The sequence below is a fragment of the Bos taurus genome, chromosome 24 (genome assembly GCF_002263795.3).
Source record: "Bos taurus isolate L1 Dominette 01449 registration number 42190680 breed Hereford chromosome 24, ARS-UCD2.0, whole genome shotgun sequence".
NCBI classification, from domain to species: domain Eukaryota; kingdom Metazoa; phylum Chordata; class Mammalia; order Artiodactyla; family Bovidae; genus Bos; species Bos taurus.
In genome coordinates this window covers 60,503,895-60,527,500 of record NC_037351.1, presented here as the reverse complement: position 1 = coordinate 60,527,500, position 23,606 = coordinate 60,503,895, and the positions used below count along the sequence as shown (strand labels likewise).

The following is a 23,606-nucleotide window of genomic DNA, read 5'->3' as shown; positions in this document are numbered from 1 at the left end:
TAATGAATCTTACCCACTTCTACCTATCATCAAAATTTTAGTTACCATATGAGCACTTTATACTGTTGTATTTATAATTATATTCTTAGTGCCTAGCTCTGCTTCTGACATACTAGGTGATAAATATTGGTTGGTTAGTGAATTGGTTGAATGGATAGAACCATGAATATATTTAAGGCTCAAGTCACCAACTCAGATACCACTTCTTCGGTGAGATCTGCCGTGACTCATCCTTCCTCCTCACTGTTCTGTACCACTTTTGTGTATGTGCCTATAATAATAAAGTAACTAACATTTATCGAGCACTTTCAGAGGACCAAACACTATTTTAAATGCTTTACTAGCAGTAAGTTCTTAGACACCAATAAAACTAATATCTACTTTTTATTACTGCACTATTACAAATATAAGTTGAAGAAATGTCAAAAAGATGTTTAACACTTTCCCATCTTCTAACTGAATTCTTTTAAAACACGGCGCCTTATTTCTTCCTGAGCCTCCCGAAGAGCCATGTCACGTATGGTGGGCCCAGCGAGCGTATCTGAACTGAACCTGGGTTTCAGCTGAAAATGTCTGTCACTTCTTTTTTTAATCTTTAGCTGCCAGCTACAGATAACACTAATCCAACGCCTATGTGAGAGGGGAGGAAAATCGTAACCTTCCCGAGGTGACCGTGACGAGCGAGTGTGACTCCCAGGCCTTGCTGTTCTTAGTATGTCGCTTGTTCAGCCTGGTTCTTTCCAAATGCATTCACGAGGAAATATGGTGCAACACTCATTTTCAGCAATTTACCACCAAGTGTACAAGTAGAGAAAGCAAATTACCCTCGTGGTAGAACAGATATGCCTTCTCTAAACGAAAAGGAGCTTCTATGGATTCTGACTTGTTCTGGCATTTCCTTTAACTCTATTTAGGTCTTCTTCCTAGTGACAGCCTTTTTTGGAACTGGAAATATAGCTTCTGTTAACAGGTAATTTTAAATAACAACTATATATATCCATATATATATAACCAGAAAATATACAAATTAGGGATTTTGTTCTTGCTTTTTATCCTGAAGGATGTATTTTGGAAATTGGCACATACAAGTCTATCTCATTCATGTTACTGACTGTAACAATTCTTTTAGACAATATTTACTTTCTTTACTTTGGGCTGCGCTGCATCTCTGTCATCGCATGCGGGCTTTCTCAGGTTGCGAAGCGCGGGGGCTCCTCTCGGGTAGGTGCGGCTCGTGGGCGCAGTGCCGCTCCCAGGCTCCACCGCACACGCAGTAGCTCCACAGCCAGTGGGATCTTCCCGGATCAGGGGGCAGACCTGTGTCTCCTGCATTGGCAGGTGGATTCTGCACCGTTGAGCCACCAGAAAAGCCCCCATAATAATTCTTGATACACTGTATACTTGTGTTATAGTAAGAATAGCTTTCAGAAAGTTAATTTAAACATCCTTTTCAGAAGAACATTCAAGTTGCAATAATGTGAATTCTGAAATCCCTTTTCTTGTTGATTCCTTAGCTTTGACCCTTCCTCCGTCTACTGCTTTCTGACCGTGTTTAGTCCTTTCAAGATGGGAGCCCTCATAATGTGGAAGGTTGGTTTTCTTCTTTTCTTAAGATACTGATTAATTAAGATTAGGAACTCATTGTCCCATGAAGATCATGTGACACGTGACATTAAGATTATGAAGTGGCAGAGCTAAGTAGCTGGAAAGTAGACGCCTTCTCAGACACTGCTGAATGGGAGTGGGGGACGCTTTAGCCTATGCTCCAAAATAGAGTTAATCTTCTTGGTTTAGTCTTAAGCCCATTTAACTTCAAAAAAGTAGAGAATCTCTGTTAGTCCCAGGAAGTCCTATCAAAGGTGATTAAAGCCTGGGAAGTGAAGGGTGGATCAAAACTGCCTTGCTCCTCGGGATGAAAGGTTCCCCAAAGCCGTGTTCCCCACCCACAAGACTGCCAGCACGTTATCATCTTTTCTCATAATCCTTGTACCTAGAATTGATTTATTCATTCAATAAATATGTCATTGAAGGCTTATCAGCACCAGCTGGGTCCTGAGGATTCTAAGATAATGACAAATTATCAGCTTTCCAGGGGTTCAGACTCTCCAGTGGAATGTAATTCACATTCTTTCCCTTTCTCTCTAGGATTATTAAGCTTGTCTTATTCCCTCTACCATAGTGCCTGGCACATTTTATATACTTAGTATGTACTTGTTTAAATACAAGAACTAATATCTGCCTAAAATCTGATTGTTTCCTATTCAGATTACATAAGTAATAATTGTTGAAAGTATGTATATCTTAATAGGATTAATATCCTGTTTTGTTACTGCACAAATGCAAAGGTGATTTTAGGAAATGTTAAAAAGATGTTCATTTTCTTATGTCACATACTGTTATTTTGAAATGTGTATTAATAGTTTCTTTAGTCTATGTACATTTTTCTTGATGGTGGTAGTTCTTTTCTCAGTCTGTTAAAGATCATGAGCCTTTAATTAAAAACAAGAAAAAAAGAAAGAAAAACTAAAGTTTACGTTAAATGCTCAATCTGTAATCTCCAGCTTAATTCAGTAAGCTTTACTGACTAAATGTATTTGGTCACTTTTATTGACTGATGTGGCTGGAAGTGAAAGTCCTCTTAGAACTCTATTTCACTCATGTAGTCTTCACTTGAACAGGAATCTTATGTAGTTGTGAGCATCATCTCTTTTCCATATCTTCTCCCTCCCCTCTTTGTTTAAGCATCATGTGTGTGTATTTTTAACTGGTCATTGGAAAACAGTATCTCAAAATATTAATGGTGTTATTTCTGGCTTATAGGATTTTTTTTCAACCAATATAAATTTTATTATACCTTTCTCCATTTTTTTTTTACCGAGTATGAATTTTATAATCAGGAATAAATTAGTATTGAAATAAAACCACAGACAGCAACGGTTAGGCAGTTAAATCATGTTAACAGAGTTGTAGTGACAAATAACCAGATGAGTTCAAGGATCTGTGAGTCAGATCTTCAGGCTTCATAATTAATTTGATTTGGGCCTGTGTGCCTTTCACACCCTCTTGGGATCATTTGAACATAGTCGTTAATTATTACAATGAGTTCAGGAGAACAAAACGCTGGACTAGGCTTTATCTGAAATGTTTGTTGTTATCTTTTCTGCCTCTGCCGCTGACGTGGATTTCTAAATCCATTTGATCCCTATAGGCTTTATCTGAAACGTTTGTTGTTATCGTTTTCTGCCTCTGCTGCTGACGTGGATTTCTAAATCAATTTGATCACTATTCTACACGTCACTGGCATCTTGATTGTATTTCAGCATTTGCTTTCCACTAACACAGATAAATTGTGAGAAATCGAAGTATTTCTTCAAATGCTACAGGCACCCACGGCATCATTTGTTTTTCTTTCAAACAGATTTTAATCCCCTTTGTTCTTGTGATGTGTGCTTTTGAAGCTGTTCAGGTAACTACTCAATTATCTTCAAAAAGGTAAGATGAATGCTTTGAATTTGTTCACTTTTAGGAAACGAAAGTAAACATTTGATGGTATTTTCTGTGATTGCTATTAAGATACTGTAACATAGATTTTTATTATAAAAATGAGGGAAAAAATGTTCCGCCCTTTTAGCCAGAATTGTGTAGTCATTAGAGGAAATAGTTGATTACAGCCTATAACATAAAAATATGCTTTTTCAACTATAAAGTATTATTAGAATGCCCAGCTAGAGAGGAACCCCCCCTAGAAAACTATAAAATATAAATGTCAAATTCTTGTAGTTAGTAACTTGTTCATTGTAGATATAGCTGTGCCTACAACTCCAGGTGATATCATCCTGTTTTCTTTTGGATTCTCTCATAAATGTGTATTAGATACATGTGTTATAACATTATGTCATTTTATATCAGTTGAAATTAGCTTCTAGATGTCCCTAATTTATGTGGTTTCTCAGTCTTGATTACTAAACTTTTGACAAATGGAATAGGAAGTATTGTTTCTGAGTTTCTAGGAATTTGTGGAACAATCAATGTGTTAAGTAATCAAAGACTGGAAGAGAAGCTGTCAACCCAACTGTTTGCTCTTCTGAAGCAATGAAATTGTTTCATCTGCATAGGACTGATCAGCCTTTCTGAAAGACACTTGAGATAAATATGTAGTCTCCTAGCAGTTTTATTATTCTTTAATCAAACTGGAATATTCAATACTGAAAGAAATAATGAATATTAGAATAAATTTGCATGTTCTTCTTGATGAATTTAGGCTAGAACTGAGTATAGCATATTATTATGTGTATGCCATAATAATTTTATTAAAAAAGGTTTTCTTCCATGGTTTAAAAATAGTAGAAATCTTATTTCTAGTCTAATTTAGTACATTTTTACAGGATTTTTACTTGAATTTAACATTAAAAGCACTTATACCTTGTCAATACCACATAGAAAATAGTGACTTACATGCAATTAAAGGAAAAAAAACTAGTAAAGTGACAGACATGTGCTTTCCTGCATCTCTGTTAGTGAACACAATTTTTTAAGAAGGACTTTTAATTAAAGTCTAAATAAGAAGAGCTTGTGGAGAAGGAAATGGCAACCCACTCCAGTACTCCTGCCTGGAAAATCCCATGGACGGAGGAGCCTGGTAGGCTATAGTCCATGGGGTCGCTAAGAGTCAGACACGACTGAGCGACTTCACTTTCACTTTCTTTCAAGAAGTGCTTGGCACATGTGGGACAAGAAATAGAAGACTCATCAAAGTGTGTGTGTGTGTGTGTAGTAATTTTAACTTGAGACTCAGTTCAGTTTAGTCACTCAATCATGTCTGACTCTTTGCAACCCCATGAACTGCAGCACGCCCCAGGCCTCCTTGTCCATCACCAACTCCTGGAGTTTATCCAAACTCATGTCCATTGAGTCAGTGATGCCATCCAACCATCTTATCCTCTGTCATCCCCTTCTCCTCCTGCCTTCAATCTTTCCCAGCATCAGGGTCTTTTCAAATGACTCAGCTCTTCGCATCAGGTGGACAAAGTACTGGAGTTTCAGCTTCAGCATCATTCCTTCCAATGAACACCCAGGACTGATCTCCTTTAGGATGGACTGGTGGATCTTCTTGCTGTCCAGGGGACTCTCAAGAATCTTCTCCAACACCACAGTTCAAAAGCATCAATTCTTTGGCACTCAGCCTTCTTCAAGTCCAACTCTCACATCCATACATGACCACTGGAAAAACCATAGCCTTGACTAGATGGACCTTTGTTGACAAAGTAGCGTCTCCGCTTTTGAATATGCTATCTAGGTTGGTCATAACTTTGCTTCCAAGGAGTAAGCGTCTTAATTTCATGGCTGCAGTCACCATCTGCAGTGATTTTGGAGCCCAAAAAAATAAAGTCTGACACTGTTTCCACTGTTTCCCCATCTATTTGCCATGAAGTGATGGGAGCAGATGCCATGATCTTCGTTTTCTGAATGTTGAGCTTTAAGCCAACTTTTTCACTCTCCTCTTGCACTTTCATCAAGAGGCTCTTTAGTTCTTCTTCCCTTTCTGCCATAAGGGTGGTGTCATTTGCATATCTGAGGTTATTGATATTTCTCCCAGCAATCTTGATTCCAGCTTGTGCTTCCTCCAGCCCAGCGTTTCTCATGATGTACTCTGCATAGAAGTTAAATAAACAGGGTGACAATATACAGCTTTGACGTACTCCTTTTCCTATATGGAACAAGTCTGTTGTTCTGTGTCCAGTTCTAACTGTTGCTTCCTGACCTGCATGTAGGTTTCTCAAGAGGCAGGTCAGGTGGTCTGGTATTCCCATCTCTTTCAGAATTTTCCACAGTTTATTGTGATCCACACAGTCAAAGGCTTTGGCATAGTCAATAAAGCAGAAGTAAATGTTTTTCTGGAACTCTCTTGCTTTTTCGATGATCCAGCGGATGTTGGTAATTTGATCTCTGGTTCCTCTGCCTTTGCTAAAACCAGCTTGAACATCTGGAAGTTCATGGTTCACGTATTGCTGAAGCCTGGCTTGGAGAATTGTGAGCATTACTTTACTAGCGTGTGAGATGAGTGCAATTGTGCGGTAGTTTGAGCATTCTTTGGCATTGCCTTTCTTTGGGATTGGAATGAAAACTGACCTTTTCCAGTCCTGTGGCCACTGCTGAGTTTTCCAAATTTGCTGGCATATTGAGTGCAGCACTTTCACAGCATCATCTTTCAGGATTTGAAATAGCTCAACTGGAATTCCATCACCTCCACTAGCTTTGTTCATAGTAATGCTTTCTAAGGCCCACTTGACTTCACATTCCAAGATGTCTGGCTCTAGGTGAGTGATCACACCATCGTGATTATCTGGGTCGTGAAGATCTTTTTTGTACAGTTCTTCTGTGTATTCTTGCCACCTCTTCTTAATATCTTCTGCTTGTGTTAGGTCCATACCATTTCTGTCCTTTATTGAGCCCATCTTTGCATGAAATGTTCCCTTGGTATCTCTCTTTTTCTTGAAGAGATCTATAATCTTTCCCATTCTGTTGTTTTCCTCTATTTCTTTGCATTGATCGCTGAGGAAGACTTTCTTATCTCTCCTTGCTTTGGAACTTCTTTGGAACTCTGCATTCAAATGGTATATCTTTCCTTTTCTCCTTTGTTTTCGCTTCTCTTCACAGGTATTTGTAAGGCCTCCCCAGACAGCCATTCTGCTTTTTTGCATGTCTTTTTTTTGTAGATGGTCTTGCTCCCTGTCTCCTGTACAATTGTCACGAACCTCCATCCATAATTCTTCAGGCACTCTGTCTATCAGATCTAGTCCCTTAAATTTATTTAGTACAGGGAAAAACTAAATACACAGTTTTAGTATTTAAGTATTTAATACAACTGAATTCAAAGGGAGAGAACTGAGGCAAAGAAGGCAAAGTGTGACTTTGTAAATGTCTTCTCTTTGACCTTTAAACCCTTATAAGTCACTGACATTTCCCCGGAATGTTATACTGACCCACTCAATTTGTGCACATTGAACTCAGCAAGTCCCTTTCCTCCTGGCGACCTCTAGCTGCTCCTCCTGTTTTTTTTCTGACCCAGTGCAGAAGCTCAAGTCCGCCCATCCCTCATTGGTGTTTCCACTTGCTGAATGTCACCAGTGTCATCTTTCTGTCCACGTTTCAATCACCACCACAGCCCACTATTGTCATTCATCTTCAGTGGACCCTTAGCTGACCTCCCTGCTTGTACTCCTGTCCTCCGAGAATTGTTATGTACGCAACGGATAGTGCAGCCTTTAGATCTTCCAGGGGCTTCTTGTCCCAGCGAGGACCAGTTCTGCAGCCCTGACTGTGGCCCTGTGGTCTGCCCTGCACCTCTCGTCCTTGTTTCCCGCAGCCCTTTGCGCGCACTCCGCTTCCGGCTGCGCGCTCGCTGTTCCTTGGGCGCCATGCACAGTTCTGTCGCACGCCTTTTGTAGGTCCGCGCTCGGTCCGCACGCCCTTTGTAGGTCCACGCTAGGTCTGCCGGTAGTGTTCCTGCTCATTCGGTTTCGTGGTCCGCTCCGCTCATCCACGTCTCTGCTTAAATGTCTCCTCCTCGTAGATATTCGTCCAGTCAATCCACTTCTCTTCTAACATTTAACACCACCTGACCTTGTATTGTTATTGCAAACGTTCTATTTATTATTTGTCTCCCTTCGTTAGATGGTAAGCTCTGGTCACCTGATGTATTACCAGCAATAAGCACAGTGACTGGCATGCCATAGAAACTGAAAACTTATCTGCTGAATTAGTGGTAGAAGTTACTAGCATAAGATAAAACTGGAAATGGCTGCTACCGCACATTGTGACATTTCTTTTAGACACAAGGCTGACTTAAGGTCTTCAACCTTCTGATTCCCTAGAGCACTGAAAAAACGTGGCCCGGGAAAAATTGAACTTGGTAGAAAGAACACCAAATAACACTGTAAAAAGGTAAAACCACCCAGAGTAAAATCTGTAACACAAGCATCATAAGGGATCCTTGTGACGATGGAAACACTTTGTGTGTTGCCAGCACCGGTGGCAGTGTCCAGGTTGTGATATTGTCCTGGAGCTTTGAAAGACTCACCAGTAGGGAAACCGGGCAGAGAGTGCAACAGCTCAGTTCAGTTCAGTCGCTCAGTCGTGTCCAGCTCTTTGCGACCACATGAACGGCAGCACGCCAGGCCTCCCTGTCCATCACCAACTCCCGGAGTCCACCCAAACCCATGTCCGTTGAGTCGGTGATGCCAACCAACCATCTCATCCTCTGTCATCCTCTTCTCCTCCCCCCCTTCAATCTTTCCCAGCATCAGGGTCTTTTCAAATGAGTCAGCCCTTCTCATCATGTGGCCAAAGTATTACAGTTTTAGCCTTCAACATCAGTCCTTCCAATGAATACCCAGGACTGATCTCCTTTAGGATGGACTGGTTGGATCTCCTTGCAGTCCAAGGGACTCTCAAGAATCTTGGAGAAGAAGAGAGTACATGGGCTCCCTCTATATCATTTCTGAAATTACATGTATATCTGTAATTATCTTATATAAAAAGCTTAATAAAAAATCAAAATTCATGTCCCTTTCGTATACTTAAAATAAATATTCAAAATGTTAAGTAACATTTTTGAAGTCTAGCCCATCACTGTGGGACAGGAGTCCATGATAATGTGAAAAGAGCTTTTGTCAAATGTATTTTCAGAAGCAGAAATACTAATACCAGAATGTTAGGTCATTTGATTATTCTAATTTTGATATTAATATGCTTTTAAAATGTGCCCGCTGTGTTACATGTATCCTTTATTTATTTTTTTCCAGTCTTTTCCTCATGGTTATCAACATATCAGACATCATGGCTTTGGTAAGACATTACTGGATATTCAATATAAATAAGATTGAGAAGCTAAACAGGTTAATTTAATCAAATGAAATATGAGTGCATGTCTGTATATGAACTCTTTAGATACTGAGTTATAAGTGCTGGTGTAAGTTACACATAAATTACTTTCTTTTTATTATTATTTTTTTGACTTTCAATGCAGTACAAATGCTCTTCTTAGGGTGTCAAAAATCATCTAACTTGACTTATCAGAACCTGTATCTTATACATGGTCTTCTATGGTGGGTTGTATTAACTTCCATAGGAAGGTAACATGAACAGCTAGCTTTAGAGTCAGGTGATGCATCATTTTCCTACTTGAAATGTTGGTTTTTAATGTTTTAGTCAGATTGAAAAAGGAAAAAGAGTGGGGTGAAGGAAGGGAAATAGGAAAGAGGATAATATTATCAAGACCACAGCTCTAATAACGAGTTCTAGAGAGGGACAGGTAGCTGGGCCTCTTATATGTAGTGTATGAACAGATAGCGGAGAAGGCAATGGCACCCACTCCAGTACTCTTGCTTGGAAAATCCCATGGACGCAGGAGCCTGGTGGGCTGCAGTCCATGGGGTCACTAAGAGTCAGACACGACTGAGCGACTTCACTTTCACTTTTCACTTTCATGCATTGGAGAAGGAAATGGCAGCCCACTCCAGTGTTCTTGCCTGGAGAATCCCAGGGACAGGGGAGCCTGGTGGGCTGCCGTCTATGGGGTCGCACAGAGTCAGACACAACTGAAGTGACTTAGCATAGCATAGCATAGCATGAACAGATAGACGCTGTTTTACACCTACAAGTCCAGGAAGTTCCCCTCACTACCCTCACGTCTGATCATTCACTGAATGGACTCAGAGCATTCACTGAAGACTGTTAATATTCACAAGTGTGACTTGTTACAGGGAGAAGCGTTAGTTGCTCAGTCGTGTCCGACTCTTTGCAACCCCATGGACTGTAGCCCATCAAGCTCCCCTGTCCATGGGAATTCTTCAGGCAAGAGTACTGGAGTGGGTAGTCATTCCCTTCTCCAGGGGATCTTCCCGACCCGGGGATCGAACCCAGGTCTTTTGCACTGCAGGCAGATTCTTTACCATCTGAGCCAGCAGGGAAGGCCGTTACAGTGGAAGGAGCAGATGCAGATGAGCAAAGGGGAGATGTGCTGAGGGCGGAGTCCAACAGGGTCCCGTGGTGGAGCGCTGGCCGCCCGCCCCGTGGAGCGGGGACAGCTGGGCTCCCCCGCATCGACAGCGACAGTGCTCGGCAGAGCCGCGACGGCCAGACTTTTTACTGGGCTCAGTCACGTTCCCACGGCTGTCTTTCATCTCCAGCCGTTTTGGAGGTGGAGCTGATAACACACGACCCAGAGCCCTGAACATAAATGACCGGATAAGACCGTCCAGTGGCTGAGGTCCCCGAGGCAAAAGGCTCCTGTCAGGCAGGACCTGCTGACGCCCCGTAGTCGCTGACGGCCACAGCCGCCCTCTCTTTAGAGAAGGGTCCCTCTTCGCTAGTCACCTTTGTGTGCTGGAGGTGACGAGGCTGTTAGGACAGCTTCCCAAATCAGAGTCCTCGTCACTTGGCTCCGAGGAGAGCACTTTTATGCTGTATTGAACTGGATGTATTCCTGACATGGACCTCACATAACGTCAGGACGATTGGGCTTTCAGGTGTGCTCACAGAGTGGCAGAAAGGCAGAGACATGTTAACAGAAGGGAATTTAAATGCTGTGGTTAATTTTGTGTGAAGAATCAGACTGCTGAGCTCAGCTTGGAGAGCCGCGTGCGGGCAAAGCGCTGCTTGTGCCCGGTGCCGTGCCTCTCCCCTGCCCTTGTTTCCTGGACTCAGCCTGGCCGTGGGCTCCTGATGCTCATAGTTACCCCCTCTGTCAGATCACGCTCCTCTGCTGACCTCCCCAGCCTCCCCTTCACCTCTTACTTGTCGCTTAGACGTTTAGAGTTCTTGTTGGGACAGCCTTCCCTGGCTGGAGTCCGCCCTAGTTGGAGTCTGCCCCCTTCCTCTGAGCTCCTGTCCTCGCCTGTACTTCCAGTGACAACACTCATCTCACATCCACACACACCCAGCACACACACCTGATCATTGACTGAATCAGGCACTAGATTATAAAGCTCCTGAAAGAGTTTATCTTCAGGATGATGATTAGACACTGGCTTCTGCTCGCTGAGCCTCTGTGTCACTAGTCACTTTGCTGACGGTGCCGCCTTCTCTCTAGCTGTGCACAGGGTCACCTTTGTGCTCATGTCACTCAATGGAGATGCTGTTTCTGCTTTTAGGCTGTTGCTCATTTTAGTCCAAGCGAAAATTTCAATAAAAGGCGAATTCTTATTGATTCTAGTCAGATAGCGGTTCTGAGGGAAATCTGAAAGACACAGTCCTAAAGCGACGTTGTTTTTAGCCTGACTCTGTGTAGCCTTTGTGTTTAATGGGCCTGTATCTCGTTTTGTTTTACAGCATTTTTTCTTCTTGATCAAAGATTATGGCAGCTGGCTTGATATTGGAACAAGGTATAGTATGCATTCACTGTGTATAGTATAGAATATCTATATATGGTGTAGAATTCTTAAGACTGTACTTAAAAAAAGAAGTAACTTGTATCGCAGTCTCTCAAGAAGTAACTTGATTCTTGAAGCAAGCAAGCGTCGCAAGCAGCAGTGACTTTTGGCCTTTAGAGGTGAGACCCGTCCCTCCAGTTCTTGCGTCAGCACGTTACCAGCTGTTCTCCTGGGACGCTGCGAAGGCAGGCGGGGTCTGAGAGGAATGCAGGGCAGCAGGCAGGTGCGAGGAGAGCTGCTGGAATCTGGGCTTTCAGGGGGGCTCACTCCGGTGTCTGCTTTCCCCTCATCTCTCTGTCTGGACGACAGTGCACGCTTCAGGTTGCAACGTGAACTTTCTGCTGCAGTTTACATTTCAGATGGTCACCATACGCCTCCTGGAATCTTCAGTGTGGGGACATTTTAACACGGGATCCCTGTAACATCATTACTTCAAGTATAATCTGAACAAAAAGTCAGTATCCTCCTTATTGTGATTTGAACATCAAGGATGGCCACAGTCTGTTAAATTTCTTTTCTTTGAGGGGAAGAAAGTGAGGTTGATTCTTTTACCGGTCTGTTTTCAAATGCAGTCAGAGATAGAATACATTTCTATAGGCGAATTTTATTTCTTTAGTCGGTACTTGTTCAGCCAGGGATTGTGCGGCTTGGACGAGCCCCCGGCTCCCGGTCCTCCCCTCGGTCCCCGCCTCTGAGGCCGCTCGGCGTGTCCGCCTGGTGTCTGTGGCCCGTCTGCCTCCCTCCGCAGTCAGCTGCCGGGAGTCTCTCCCTCCCGGTGCGCCCGGCACAGAGAGGGGGCACCGTAGGCCATTGGTTTGGTCTCATGAGCCTCTTAAGCCTGCAGCTTAGGGGTGTCTGAATGTGTCCTCCTCACCACCCTCTGACCCCAGACTGGCCAGGCAGGTAGTGGTCAGAGCAGGGCTTTAACCCAGACCTCCTGGGGTTGATCTGTTTCTCCCAGTCTTCAGCTGTGAGCCTGTCAGCAGCTGACTTGACGTGTCTAATCTTCTGTCTCTTGGAGTCGTTTTGAGTGAATTAACCCATGTAAAGCATTTAGCACAGTGCCTGGCATCAAGTTCCCTCCAGTAAGTGGAAACCACTGTTATTGACATCACCCTGCAGTTCTGTTTCTTTCTTTCAGACTGTTTCTTGTGTTGACACCCCTCTCCTTACTCGCTTCATAATTTAAGTTTAGATACAGATCAGAATTTTGTTTGGAAAATATCCTGACAAAAGGTAACATTTTGACATGTGAGACTTTATATCTTATTTTTAATTGTAGCCAGATATACATAACATTGGAGAGGGAAATGGCAGCCCACTCCAGTATTCTTGCCTGGGAATTCCCATGGATGGAGGAGCCTGGTGGGCTACAGCCCGTGGGGTCGCAAAGAGTCGGACACGCCTGAGCGACAACAGGCACATTCGTAGTATAAAGTTTACCACCTTCGCCCTTGTTAAGTGCAGACTCCAGTAGCACTAAGTGCATTCACGTTGTTACCCAGCTGTCATTAACGTCCACTCCATACCTGTTTCCTCTCGCAAACAACTCACTTCTTCACCTCCACCAGCCCTGGCAGCCATCCCCCTGTTTTTTGGTGGGAGGGACCTATATTGGTTTTGGCCCTTAGGAAGTGCCAAAGAATGAAGAGGACGTACTTCTCACGTGAAGACTGCTGCTGCTGCTGCTGCTGCTGCTGCTAAGTCGCTTCAGTCATGTCCGACTCTGTGCAACCCCAGAGACGGCAGCCCACCAGGCTCCCCCGTCCCTGGCATTCTCCAGGCAAGAACACTGGAGTGGGTTGCCATTTCCTTCTCCAATGCATGAAAGTGCAAAGTGAAAGTGAAGTCGCTCAGTCGTGTCCGACTCTTAGCAACCCCCTGGACTGCAGCCTACTAGGCTCCTCCATCCATGGGATTTTCCAAGCAAGAGTCCTGGAGTGGGGTGCCATTGCCTTCTCCTCACGTGAAGACAGGCATTGTTAACTTCTTCACAGCATCATGAATTTATGTTACACAAACTAAAGATCTGGTTTTCTCTAATTAGCTTGAGGTTTATCTTTACATGGCAGGTTTTTTTCTTCAAAGTACACATTTCACTGTTATTATCAGTAATAACAAGCATAAAACACAAAGCATTTTTAAATATCCATGGTCTCAATTCAACCAGGCAGCACCAGTGAATTGCTGGGGATGAGAAGCACATTCTGGAGCTCTTGGGGAGCTTAAAGGTGGAGGCAACCAGGTGAGAGCAGAGCTGTGGGATCCAAAGAACATTCGGGAAAGAAGGTCACCGAGATGTCACAGGGAGAGCGAGTAGGGAAAGACGTGAAGATGTGCATGGGGCTAAGCAGCAGCCACTGATGAGCTTGGCCAGGGGCGGCTCAGGGCTGATTTAACACTTATGTCTGCACTGAATCAGATTCATTGATGTCTGGGTGAGGACCGCAAGCCAAAGATAATCATTTTTCTCCTCTCTGCCAACTCTTCAATGAAATAACAAACCCAGCCAAAATGAAAGAGAATAGAAAAACGATCATCAGCAAATGCAAGTTCAACAGATTTCTGGAAGATGGATAATCCGAGAGAGGAAGCAGCAGCCCAGAGCCTCTTAGCAGTCCTGCCGAAGGCTGGGCACCCTGACGGCTCAGACAGTCGGACGGTGACGGGTCGCGTAGGAATGAGGAGGGGGGCCGGGGGTGACCTGACCATCTCTGTGTCCAGTGATGGAGCTGGCAGTCTGCCCACACCTCTGCTTCCCCCATCCCCGTGCAGAAAGGATCTCACTCTCGGGAGCACCTGAGGACAGCTGCAAAGAGACAGGGCGACCGCTGCGTCCAGGTGCTTCCCACTCCTGGGAAACCTGTCTCCACTCAAACGCTTGGAGCTCCCTCTGCCCCCGGCCCAAAGGACGGAGACAGGCCCCTCTCCTGCTCGTCCCAAAACACAACCTAGCGATTTTTATTACACACCCACAACTTACTGGCAACTGCCCTATTTGGGAGGTAGACTTAGAGAAAAACAAGACTTTCTTAAAAACCTAAATAAACGCCACCCTCTAATTGATATTTTGAATTGTACAGCAATTCTATTCCGAGCCGTCTACCCAAGAGAAGGGAAAAATAGGTCCACAGAAAGGCTCGTACGGGAATTTTCATAGTAGCTTTGTGGCTCAGATGGTAAAGAATCTGCCTGCCATGCAGGGGACCCTAGTTGGATCCCTGGGTCAGGAGGATCCCCTAGAGAAGGGAATGGCAACCAACTCCAGTATCATTGCCTGGAGAGTTCCATGGACAGAGAAGCTTGGTGGGCCACGTAGTTCATGGGGTTGTAAAGAGTCGGGCACGACTGAGTGACTAACACATTAATAATAATCAAAATCTGGAAACCTCCCAGATGTTTATCAGCACTTGAATGGTAAATTATGCTCTATGCATAAAATAGAAAACTTCTTATTAATAAAAAGAAATGAATGACTGATGAACTCAACTACATGGATGAATTTCAGATATTTTATAATGAGTGAAAGAAACCTGGTGCATTAAGAGTACATATTGTAGTATTCCATTTATGTAAAATTCTAGGACAGACGGAAGTAGTCTACAGTCAGAGAAAACCGATCAGTGGCTGTCTGGGCCTGGGAATTACGGTGAGCATGACTGTGAATGTGTGTGTGGGAACCTTGGAGTGATGGAAGTGTTCCGTGTCTTGAGCGTGCTGACAGATACATGGGTGAATCATTTGTCAGTAGGCATTTAACTGGATACTTAAAATGGTTTCATTTTCTTGTATATAAATTATACCTCAAAGTTGATTCATAAGGAAAAACAGAACTAAAATAATTGCCTAAAATTGACATGAGTAGGGTATGGTATAAGTCAACCAAATCCTCCCTCTCTCCTAGCAGGAACTTAGTAAGTGATGTTTTAAATTGATGCATCAGTAGAGCAACATTAAGATACTGATTCATGCCACGGAGGCAACCACCAGCGTGTCTAAAACAGGAGGAGGTTAGAGTAGTTGCTTGAGAAGTGAGCAAGAGGAACAAGGCTGTTGCTTTTCAGTGGAGTCTTTCTCCATTATTTTGCTGTTTTAGTACTGCATGTATGACTCATAAAAATGAAGGGAAAAGGCGTAAGTGGAATGGGAGGTCAGGAGGTAGTTCTCAGTCTCGACCACTCTCTTAAGCTTGCTTGGAAAGGGGAGGAGAAGGAGGGCAGTAACCACCTGGGAAAACCCAACCTCCTTTTGAGACTTTGTTAGCGTTTCGTTTCACTCGTGAGCAGGTGTGAGGGATGATATCCCAGTTGGAAGGCATGAACCTCCCTGGATACTCATGAGCAGGTGTGAGGGATGATTCCCAGTTGGAAGGCATGAACCTCCCTGGATACTCGTGAGCAGGTGTGAGGGATGATATCCCGGTTGGAAGGCATGAACCTCCCTGGATACTCGTGAGCAGGTGTGAGGGATGATATCCCGGTTGGAAGGCATGAACCTCCCTGGATACTCGTGAGCAGGTGTGAGGGATGATATCCCGGTTGGAAGGCATGAACCTCCCTGGATACTCGTGAGCAGGTGTGAGGGATGATATCCCGGTTGGAAGGCATGAACCTCCCTGGATACTCGTGAGCAGGTGTGAGGGATGATATCCCGGTTGGAAGGCATGAACCTCCCTGGATACTCGTGAGCAGGTGTGAGGGATGATATCCCGGTTGGAAGGCATGAACCTCCCTGGATACTCATGAGCAGGTGTGAGGGATGATATCCCGGTTGGAAGGCATGAACCTCCCTAGATCTGATTGAAAGTACAAGTGTTAGCCTCTCAGTCACGTCTGATTCTCTGAGACCCCATGGACTCTAAGCACCAGGCTCTCTCTCCATGGGATTTCCCAGGGAGGAATGCTGGTGTGGGTAGCCACTCCTTCTCCAGGGGATCATCCCGACCCAGGGATTGAACCCAAGTCTCCGGAATTGCAGGCGGGTTCTTTACCACCTGAGACCCCAGGGAAGCCTCTGTCTAAGTTGGAGCCCAGCATGCGGGCCCAAATAGAACAAGCTCGTTTCCGGAGCAGGGTAGTGACCCGTCCGCACAAGTCAGAACCAGGCTGCGTGTTGCAGCAGAATCACACCAGCCATTGGGTATTTGAGCTGTGGGCTTAGAGACAGACAGGCAGCTAGCTCAGAGGGCAGAGGTCCGTCTGTGCTCTGGAAAAGGCAGAGCGAGACGGAGGCTCACACTTGGGTGGGAGGCCCAGGACGCTGGGCACAGGCTCCCCCGTCACAGCTCTGCCAGTGCTGGTATCACCACCGTGTTTACAGGATCCTCAGGTCTGTTAGTTCATGTGATCTTTGTCTTGGCACTGTGACATAGACATTGTTTTCCACAGCAAGATATGCTCATTGCCTCATTTTACCCCGAGGACCTTGTGGCCCTGAAAGCCTGCGACTCGCTCGCATCACGGAGGCTGGGAAGAGCTGAACAGGTCAGGCAGCAGCTCTTGGGTCTCACGGCTGTGTATCCCCACTGTCCTTCACTGCGTCTCCCTGGAGAGAATTGCCCCAAGTCCTTGTTTTGTAATTCTGATAACCTACTCGGAAAAGTGGCTTTGTGTCTAATCCTATATTTGTGATTGTTGCAAACTTTTGAATAATATAAATTTAGGATCTACAGGAGAAAGAGATACTGATTAGAAGGGAGTGAGCCAAGAGTTAGGGCGTCTTCAGCCAGAAAAGAACTGTTTGGGGCCAGGAGCCTTTGTTAAAGGTACAGAGCAGAGTCATTTCCTCGAAGAGAAAACGCTGCGACACAGGGAGTGAGGCAGGAGGTGGCTTTCTGCTAGGAGAGGCTGTCGCGGGGCAGACAGGGTGCCAACAGGTGCCACATACCCGGGCACACACCGCCAACCAAATGGCTGGCACAGTGGCTTCTTGTTTATGTCAAAAGAGGCAGCAGATAGTGGGGCTCACATCCCTGTTTGAGAGGAAAACCTTCTACATAGAGAAGGCTCTCTTTCTAGGGGAGTTGAAAGAGTTAAAGACACGCCACAGTATCGCGGTGACCCTGAAATTCTGAGGCTTTGCGTATGCTCTAGAAGGACTTCTGCTGGGGCTACAGAGTCAAGAGCAAATTCAGGAACATTGTGATGAAGCAAGATACCCCTAAGCAAGGCCCCGAACAGCAAGTCTCCTGAGCTTCGCCACCTTTGCCGACCTTGGTTACCTTCTACTCAGTATTCCACTTGAGATTTCTTTTCAGCATTGGATCCCAGAATTCAGGACCTTTTCCCCCTTTACCGACTGACTTAGTCTTCCCTGCTTTCATTCAACGAGTACTTACTGAGCAAGGACTCCTGGCCTGTCTGTCCAGTTACAGGCGTCCCAGCCTCATGCTCACACCCGTCTCCTGGCAGTGCCTCGTGGACCCCGTTCCTTTCAATGCTGTTGTTCCCGTCTCCTTTCTGTCACCCGCAGTCTTTCATCTAAGACTTAATTGGCAGAATGTTCCCCTCAACACACACCCCGCAAATTACCTTCTTTTCTTCCTCTCTCATAATATACTGTTTCATCAAAAAAAAAAAAAAAGGAAGGAAGAAAAGGTGAGGGCTGTGGAGGAGGCAGGAAAGAAGGGAGGGAGGGAAAGAGAGAGGGGAAGGAAAAGAAGCCCCTTTTGAGCATCTTGTTTTCCATCTCCTGGCATCAGCCTCAGCCCTTAATCCACTCTGGAAGTCCTGTATTCTTTGTCCCAAAGCTACTTTCTCTCTTTCCCAGACTTTTATGTTGCTTATTTAAAGATAGTCACCATTTTTCTCTGGAAAATTCTGGAGTATCTTTCTTTAGAAATGTTCAGTACAACTGGTTTAAGGAATTTGATGCAATCACCCTTCTAGGGTCCCTGAAACTTCCCAGAAACCATTTAGAGGATTGCATTGTTTTGCCATAGAAAAAAACTTATACCCAAACCTAGGGGAAAGCCAGATTAAATTAAGTAGCAAATGAGGAAAGTGAAAGATTACTGATTATTGAGAAATGTATTAAATTGATATAGTGTGTATATTAGTAGCTCAGTAATGTCTGACTCTTTGCAACCCCCATGGGCTGTAGCCCTCCAGGCTCCTCTTTCCATGGGATTCTCCAGGCAAGAATATTGGAGTGGGTTGCCGTTCGCTTCTCCAGGGGATCTTCCTGACCCAGGGGTCGAGCCCAGGTCTCCTGCACTGGCAGGCGGATTCTTACCACTGAGTATTTAAATGTCACTTACTGTACACAGTGCATTTGGAGTTGTACATGTTATTTCATTACTTTCATGGCAATGATATGAGGAAAGTATAATTATTTCTGTCTTACAGAGGAGGAAACCAGCTCTGAAACACTTTAGCAATAACATGGCATACCGAGGTTCCATTTTTTTGTATGTGTATACATTTAATATACAGATCATTTCTTGAGAAGAAATTATGTAGTGAGCACTCTCACCATCCATAAAGCATTCCCAGATGTTATCAAGGACCCAAGACAAATGGCATTGCCTCCTCCAGACTTGGTGATGCCCCACCTCTAGAGACAGATGACTGCATCAGAGTGTTCTGTAGCGAATTCAGGCACTGAGTGTGAGATTCTAATGTGTAACTTATAACGGATATTCCAGCCCTGGAAGCATCTGGCCCCTGCTGTCAGGTTGTAAGACAAAATCACTGTGATACGAGGCAGCGTGTGGTTAAGGGCTTGGTGAGTACAGAGCAGAGGCCGCTTCGCTTCCAGCCTCGGTGACCGAGAACACGTTGTGCAAGGTTGGCATATGGGCTGAACCCCGAGTGAAGAGTGTAATTTCAGCTGGGAACTTAGAGGCTGGGGAAGATAGAATGGATGTGGGCAAAGCAGAGAGGTAAAAAGCCCGATGCCCTCATATCTGGAGTGTGATGATTAGAATTTCAGAAACCATTGGTTTTGGATAAAGAAATTTCTAGCAAATAGCTTTTGAGAACCTTAATTTGGAGAACTTTGAATACAAAACTACAGTGTACATTCTGTTGGCAAATAAGTGAGGGGCCTTGTACTTTGCTTCTGCTGGAGCTGTAACATTGTAGATGTTGCTTACACAAGTGAATCATTGCCTAAGCGTTAGGAATCTTGACTGCCTCTTTCATGCAAGTGCATTCCATGGAGTGAACAGTGAGGCGGATGTGTGTCTGGAGACGAGGCACTGACCACACCCGCACCACCGGGGTGATGACAGCACTGTCCCCGGGGCTTCCTGGTGTCATGCCCCTAACGTTCAGGCTTCAATTCACTTTGACCCTCTGAAGTTCTTCTGTGCTCCCAGGCACAGTTTTTTCCAGCTCCCTCTAAGGTCAGTCTTCCCAGGCTGCCGTGATGCTGCAGGGCCCCTCACCATGTCAGAGTACTTTGCAAAAATGCACTGTCAGCTTCTACTATCCTTTCCCTTGATAATTATAAAATTTGCCTAGAAAAAAATTATAGTAATATATGTATAACATAAAAATCCCACCTTAATCATTTTAAAGTGTACAGTTCAGCTCAGTTCAGTTGCTCAGTCGTGTCCGACTCTTTGCATTCCCATGGGCTGCAGCACTCCAGGCCTCCCTGTCCATCACCAACTCCTGGAATTTACTCAAACTCATGTCCATTGAGTCGGTGATGCTACCCAACCATCTCATCCTCTGTCGTACCCTTCTCCTCCTGCCCTCAATCTTTCCCAGCATCAGGGTCTTTTCCAATGAGTCAATTTTTCACATCAGGTGGCCAAAGTATTGGAGTTTCAACTTGAGCATCAGTCCTTCCAGTGAATATTCAGGACTGATTTCCTTTAGGATGGACTGGTTGGATCTCCTTGCAGTCCAAGAGACTCTCTAGAATCTTCTCCAACATCACAGTTCAAAAGCATCAATTCTTCAGCGCTCAGCTTTCTTTATGGTCCAACTCTCACATCCATACATGACTACTGGAAAAACCATAGCTTTGACTAGATGGACCTTTGTTGGCAAGTAATGTTTCTGCTTTTTAATATGCTATCTAGGTTAGTCATAACTTTTTTTCCAAGGAGCAATCATCTTTTAATTTCATGGCTGCAATCACCATCTGCAGTGATTTTGGAGCCCAGAAAGATAGTCTGTCACTGTTTCCACTGTTTCCCCATCTATTTGCCATGAAGTGATGGGACCGGATGCCATGATCTTCGTTTTCTGAATGTTGAGCTTTAAGCCAACTTTTTCACTCTCCTCTTTCACTTTCATCAGGAGGCTCTTTAGTTCTTCTTCCCTTTCTGCCATAAGGGTGGTGTCATCTGCATATCTGCTGCTGCTGCTAAGTCACTTCAGTCGTGTCCGACTCTGTGGGACTCCATAGATGGCAGCCCACCAGGCCCCGCCGTCCCTGGGATTCTCCAGGCAAGAATACTGGAGTGGGTTGCCATTTCCTTCTCCAGTGCATGCAGGCATGCAAGCTGAGTCGCTTTAGTCATGTCTGACTCTATGCGACCCTATGGACAGCAGCCCACCATGTTCCTCTGTCCATAGGATTCTCTAGGCAAGAATACTGGAGTGGGTTGCCATTGCCTTCCACATATCTGAGGTTATTGATATTTCTCCTGGCAATCTCGATTCCACTTTGTGCTTCATCCAGCCCAGCGTTTCTCATGAGGTACTCTGCATATAAGTTAAATAGGAAGGCTGACAATATACAGCCTTGATGTACTTCCTTCCCGATATGGAGCCAGTCTGTTGTTCTATGTCCAGTTGTAACTGTTGCTTCCTGACCTGCATACAGATTTCTCATGAGGCAGGTCAGATGGTCTGGTATTCCCATCTGTTGAAGAATTTTCCACAGTTTGTTGTGATCTGCACAGTCAAAGGCTTTCGCATAGTCAATAAAGCAGAAGTAAATGTTTTTCTGGAACTCTCTTGCTTTTTCAATGATCCAAAGGATGTTGGCAATTTGACCTCTGGTTCCTCTGCCTTTTCTAAAACCAGCTTGAACGTCTGGAAGTTCACAGTTGACATAAAGCCTAACCTGGAGAATTTTGAGCATTACTTTGCTAGCGTGTGAGATGAGTGCAATTGTGCGGCAGTTTGAGCATTCTTTGGCATTGCCTTTCTTTGGAATTGGGATGAAACGTGACCTTTTCCAGTCCTGTGGCCACTGCTGAGTTTTCCAAATTTGCTGGCATATTGAGTGCAGCACTTTCAAAGTCATCTTTTAGGATTTGAAATAGTTCAGCTGGAACTCTTATCACCTCCACTAGCTTTGTTTGTAGTAATGCCTCCTAAGACCCACTTGACTTTGCATTCCAGGATATTTGGCTCTAGGTGAGTGATCACACCATCGTGATTATCTGGGTCATGAAGATCTTTTTTGTACAGTTTTTCTGTGTATTCTTGCCACATCTTCTTAATGTCTTCTGCTTCTGTTAGGTCCCTACCATTTCTGTCCTTTATTGTGCTCATCTTTGCATGAAATATTCCCTTGATATCTCTAATTTTCTTGAAGAGATCTGTATTCTTTCCCATTCTATTGTTTTCCTCTATTTGCATTGATCACAGAGGAACGCTTTCTTATCTCTCCTTGCTATTCTTTGGGACTCTGCATTCAAATGGGTATATCTTTCCTTTTCTCCTTTGCCTTTTGCTTCTCTTCTATTCACAGCTATTTGTAAGACCTCCTCAGGCAACCATTTTGCCTTGCATTTCCTTTTCTTGGGAATGGTCTTGATCCCTGCCTCCTGTACAGTGTCATGGACCTCCAACCATAGTTCCTCATGCACTCTGTCTATTAGATCTAGTCCCTTGAATCTCACTTCCATTGTATAATTGTAAGGGATTTGATTTAGGTCATATCTGAATGGTCTAGTGGTTTTCCCTACTTTCTTCAATTTAAGTCTGAATTTGGCAAATAAGGAGTTCATAATCTGAGCCACAGTCAGCTCCTGGTCTTGTTTTTGCTGACTGTATAAAGCCTCTCCATCTTTGGCTGCAAAGAATATAATCAATTTGATTTCGGTGTTGACCATCTGGTGATGTCCATGTGTAGAGTCTTCTCTTGTGTTGTTGGAAGAAGGTGTTTGCTATGACCAGTGTGTTCTCTTGGCAAAACTCTGTTAGCCTTTGCTCTGCTTCATTCTGTACTCCGAGGCCAAATTTGCCTGTTACTCCAGGTATTTCTTGACTTCCTACTTTTGCATTCCAATCCCCTATAATGAAGAGGACATCTTTTTTGGGTGTTAGTTCTATAAGGTCTTGTAGGTCTTCATAGAACCGTTCAACTTCAGCTTCTTCAGCGTTACTGGTTGGGGCATAGACTTGGATTACTATGATATTGAATGGTTTGCCTTGGAAACGAACAGAGATCATTCTGTCGTTTTTGAGATTGCATCCAAGTACTGCATTTCGGACTTTTGTTGACCATGATGGCTACTCCATTTCTTCTAAGGGATTCCTGCCCAACAGTAGTAGATATAATGGTCATCTGAATTAAATTCACCCATTCCAGTCCATCTTAGTTCACTGAGTCCTAAAATGTCTGTGTTCCCTCTAGCCATCTCCTGTTTGACCGCTTCCAATTTGCCTTGATTCATGGACCTGACATTCCAGGTTCCTATGCAGTATTGCTCTTTACAGCATTGGACCCTGCTTCCATCACCAGTCACATCCACAACTGGGTGTTGTTTTTGCTTTGGCTCCATCCGTTCATTCTTTCTGGAGTTATTTCTCCACTGATCTCCAGTAGCATATTGGACACCTACTGACCTGAGGAGTTCATCTTCAGAGTCCTATCTTTTTGCCTTTTCATCCTGTTCATCGGGTTCTCAAGGCAAGAATAGTGAAGTGGTTTGCCATTCCCTCCTCCAGTGGACCACGTTTTGTCAGAACTCTCCACCATGACCCATCCGTCTTGGGTGGCCCCACATGGCATGGCTCATAGATTCACTGAGTTAGACAGGGCTGTGGTGCATGAGATCAGATTGGCTGGTTTTCTGTGATTGTGGTTTTCAGTCTGTCTGCACTCTGATGGAGAAGGATAAGAGGCTCATGGAAAAGTCCTGATGAGAGAGACTGACTGAGGGGGAAACTGGGTCTTGCTCTGATGGGTGGGGCCATGCTCAGTAAATCTTTAGTCCTATTTTCTGTTGAAGGGTGGGGCTGTGTTCCCTCCCTGTTATTT

At 44.4% G+C, this 23,606-nt stretch overlaps 1 protein-coding gene across 5 annotated transcripts in view; it reads left to right on the top strand.

The window, feature by feature from the left end:
- Positions 1 to 23,606, top strand: part of PIGN (phosphatidylinositol glycan anchor biosynthesis class N) — a 108,873-nt gene that overhangs the window by 73,981 nt on the left and 11,286 nt on the right. For 4 of the 5 annotated variants that reach the window (NM_001192606.1, XM_010818847.4, XM_005224182.5 and 1 more), the window contains 5 exons: positions 915 to 970; positions 1,515 to 1,590; positions 3,419 to 3,492; positions 8,805 to 8,847; positions 11,332 to 11,384. In NM_001192606.1, the coding sequence (NP_001179535.1) occupies positions 915 to 970; positions 1,515 to 1,590; positions 3,419 to 3,492; positions 8,805 to 8,847; positions 11,332 to 11,384 (302 nt within the window). Of the gene's footprint in view, positions 1 to 914; positions 971 to 1,514; positions 1,591 to 3,418; positions 3,493 to 7,874; positions 7,945 to 8,804; positions 8,848 to 11,331; positions 11,385 to 23,606 lie in introns of those variants that run through there. The other variant, XR_815157.4, reaches the window with a different exon arrangement.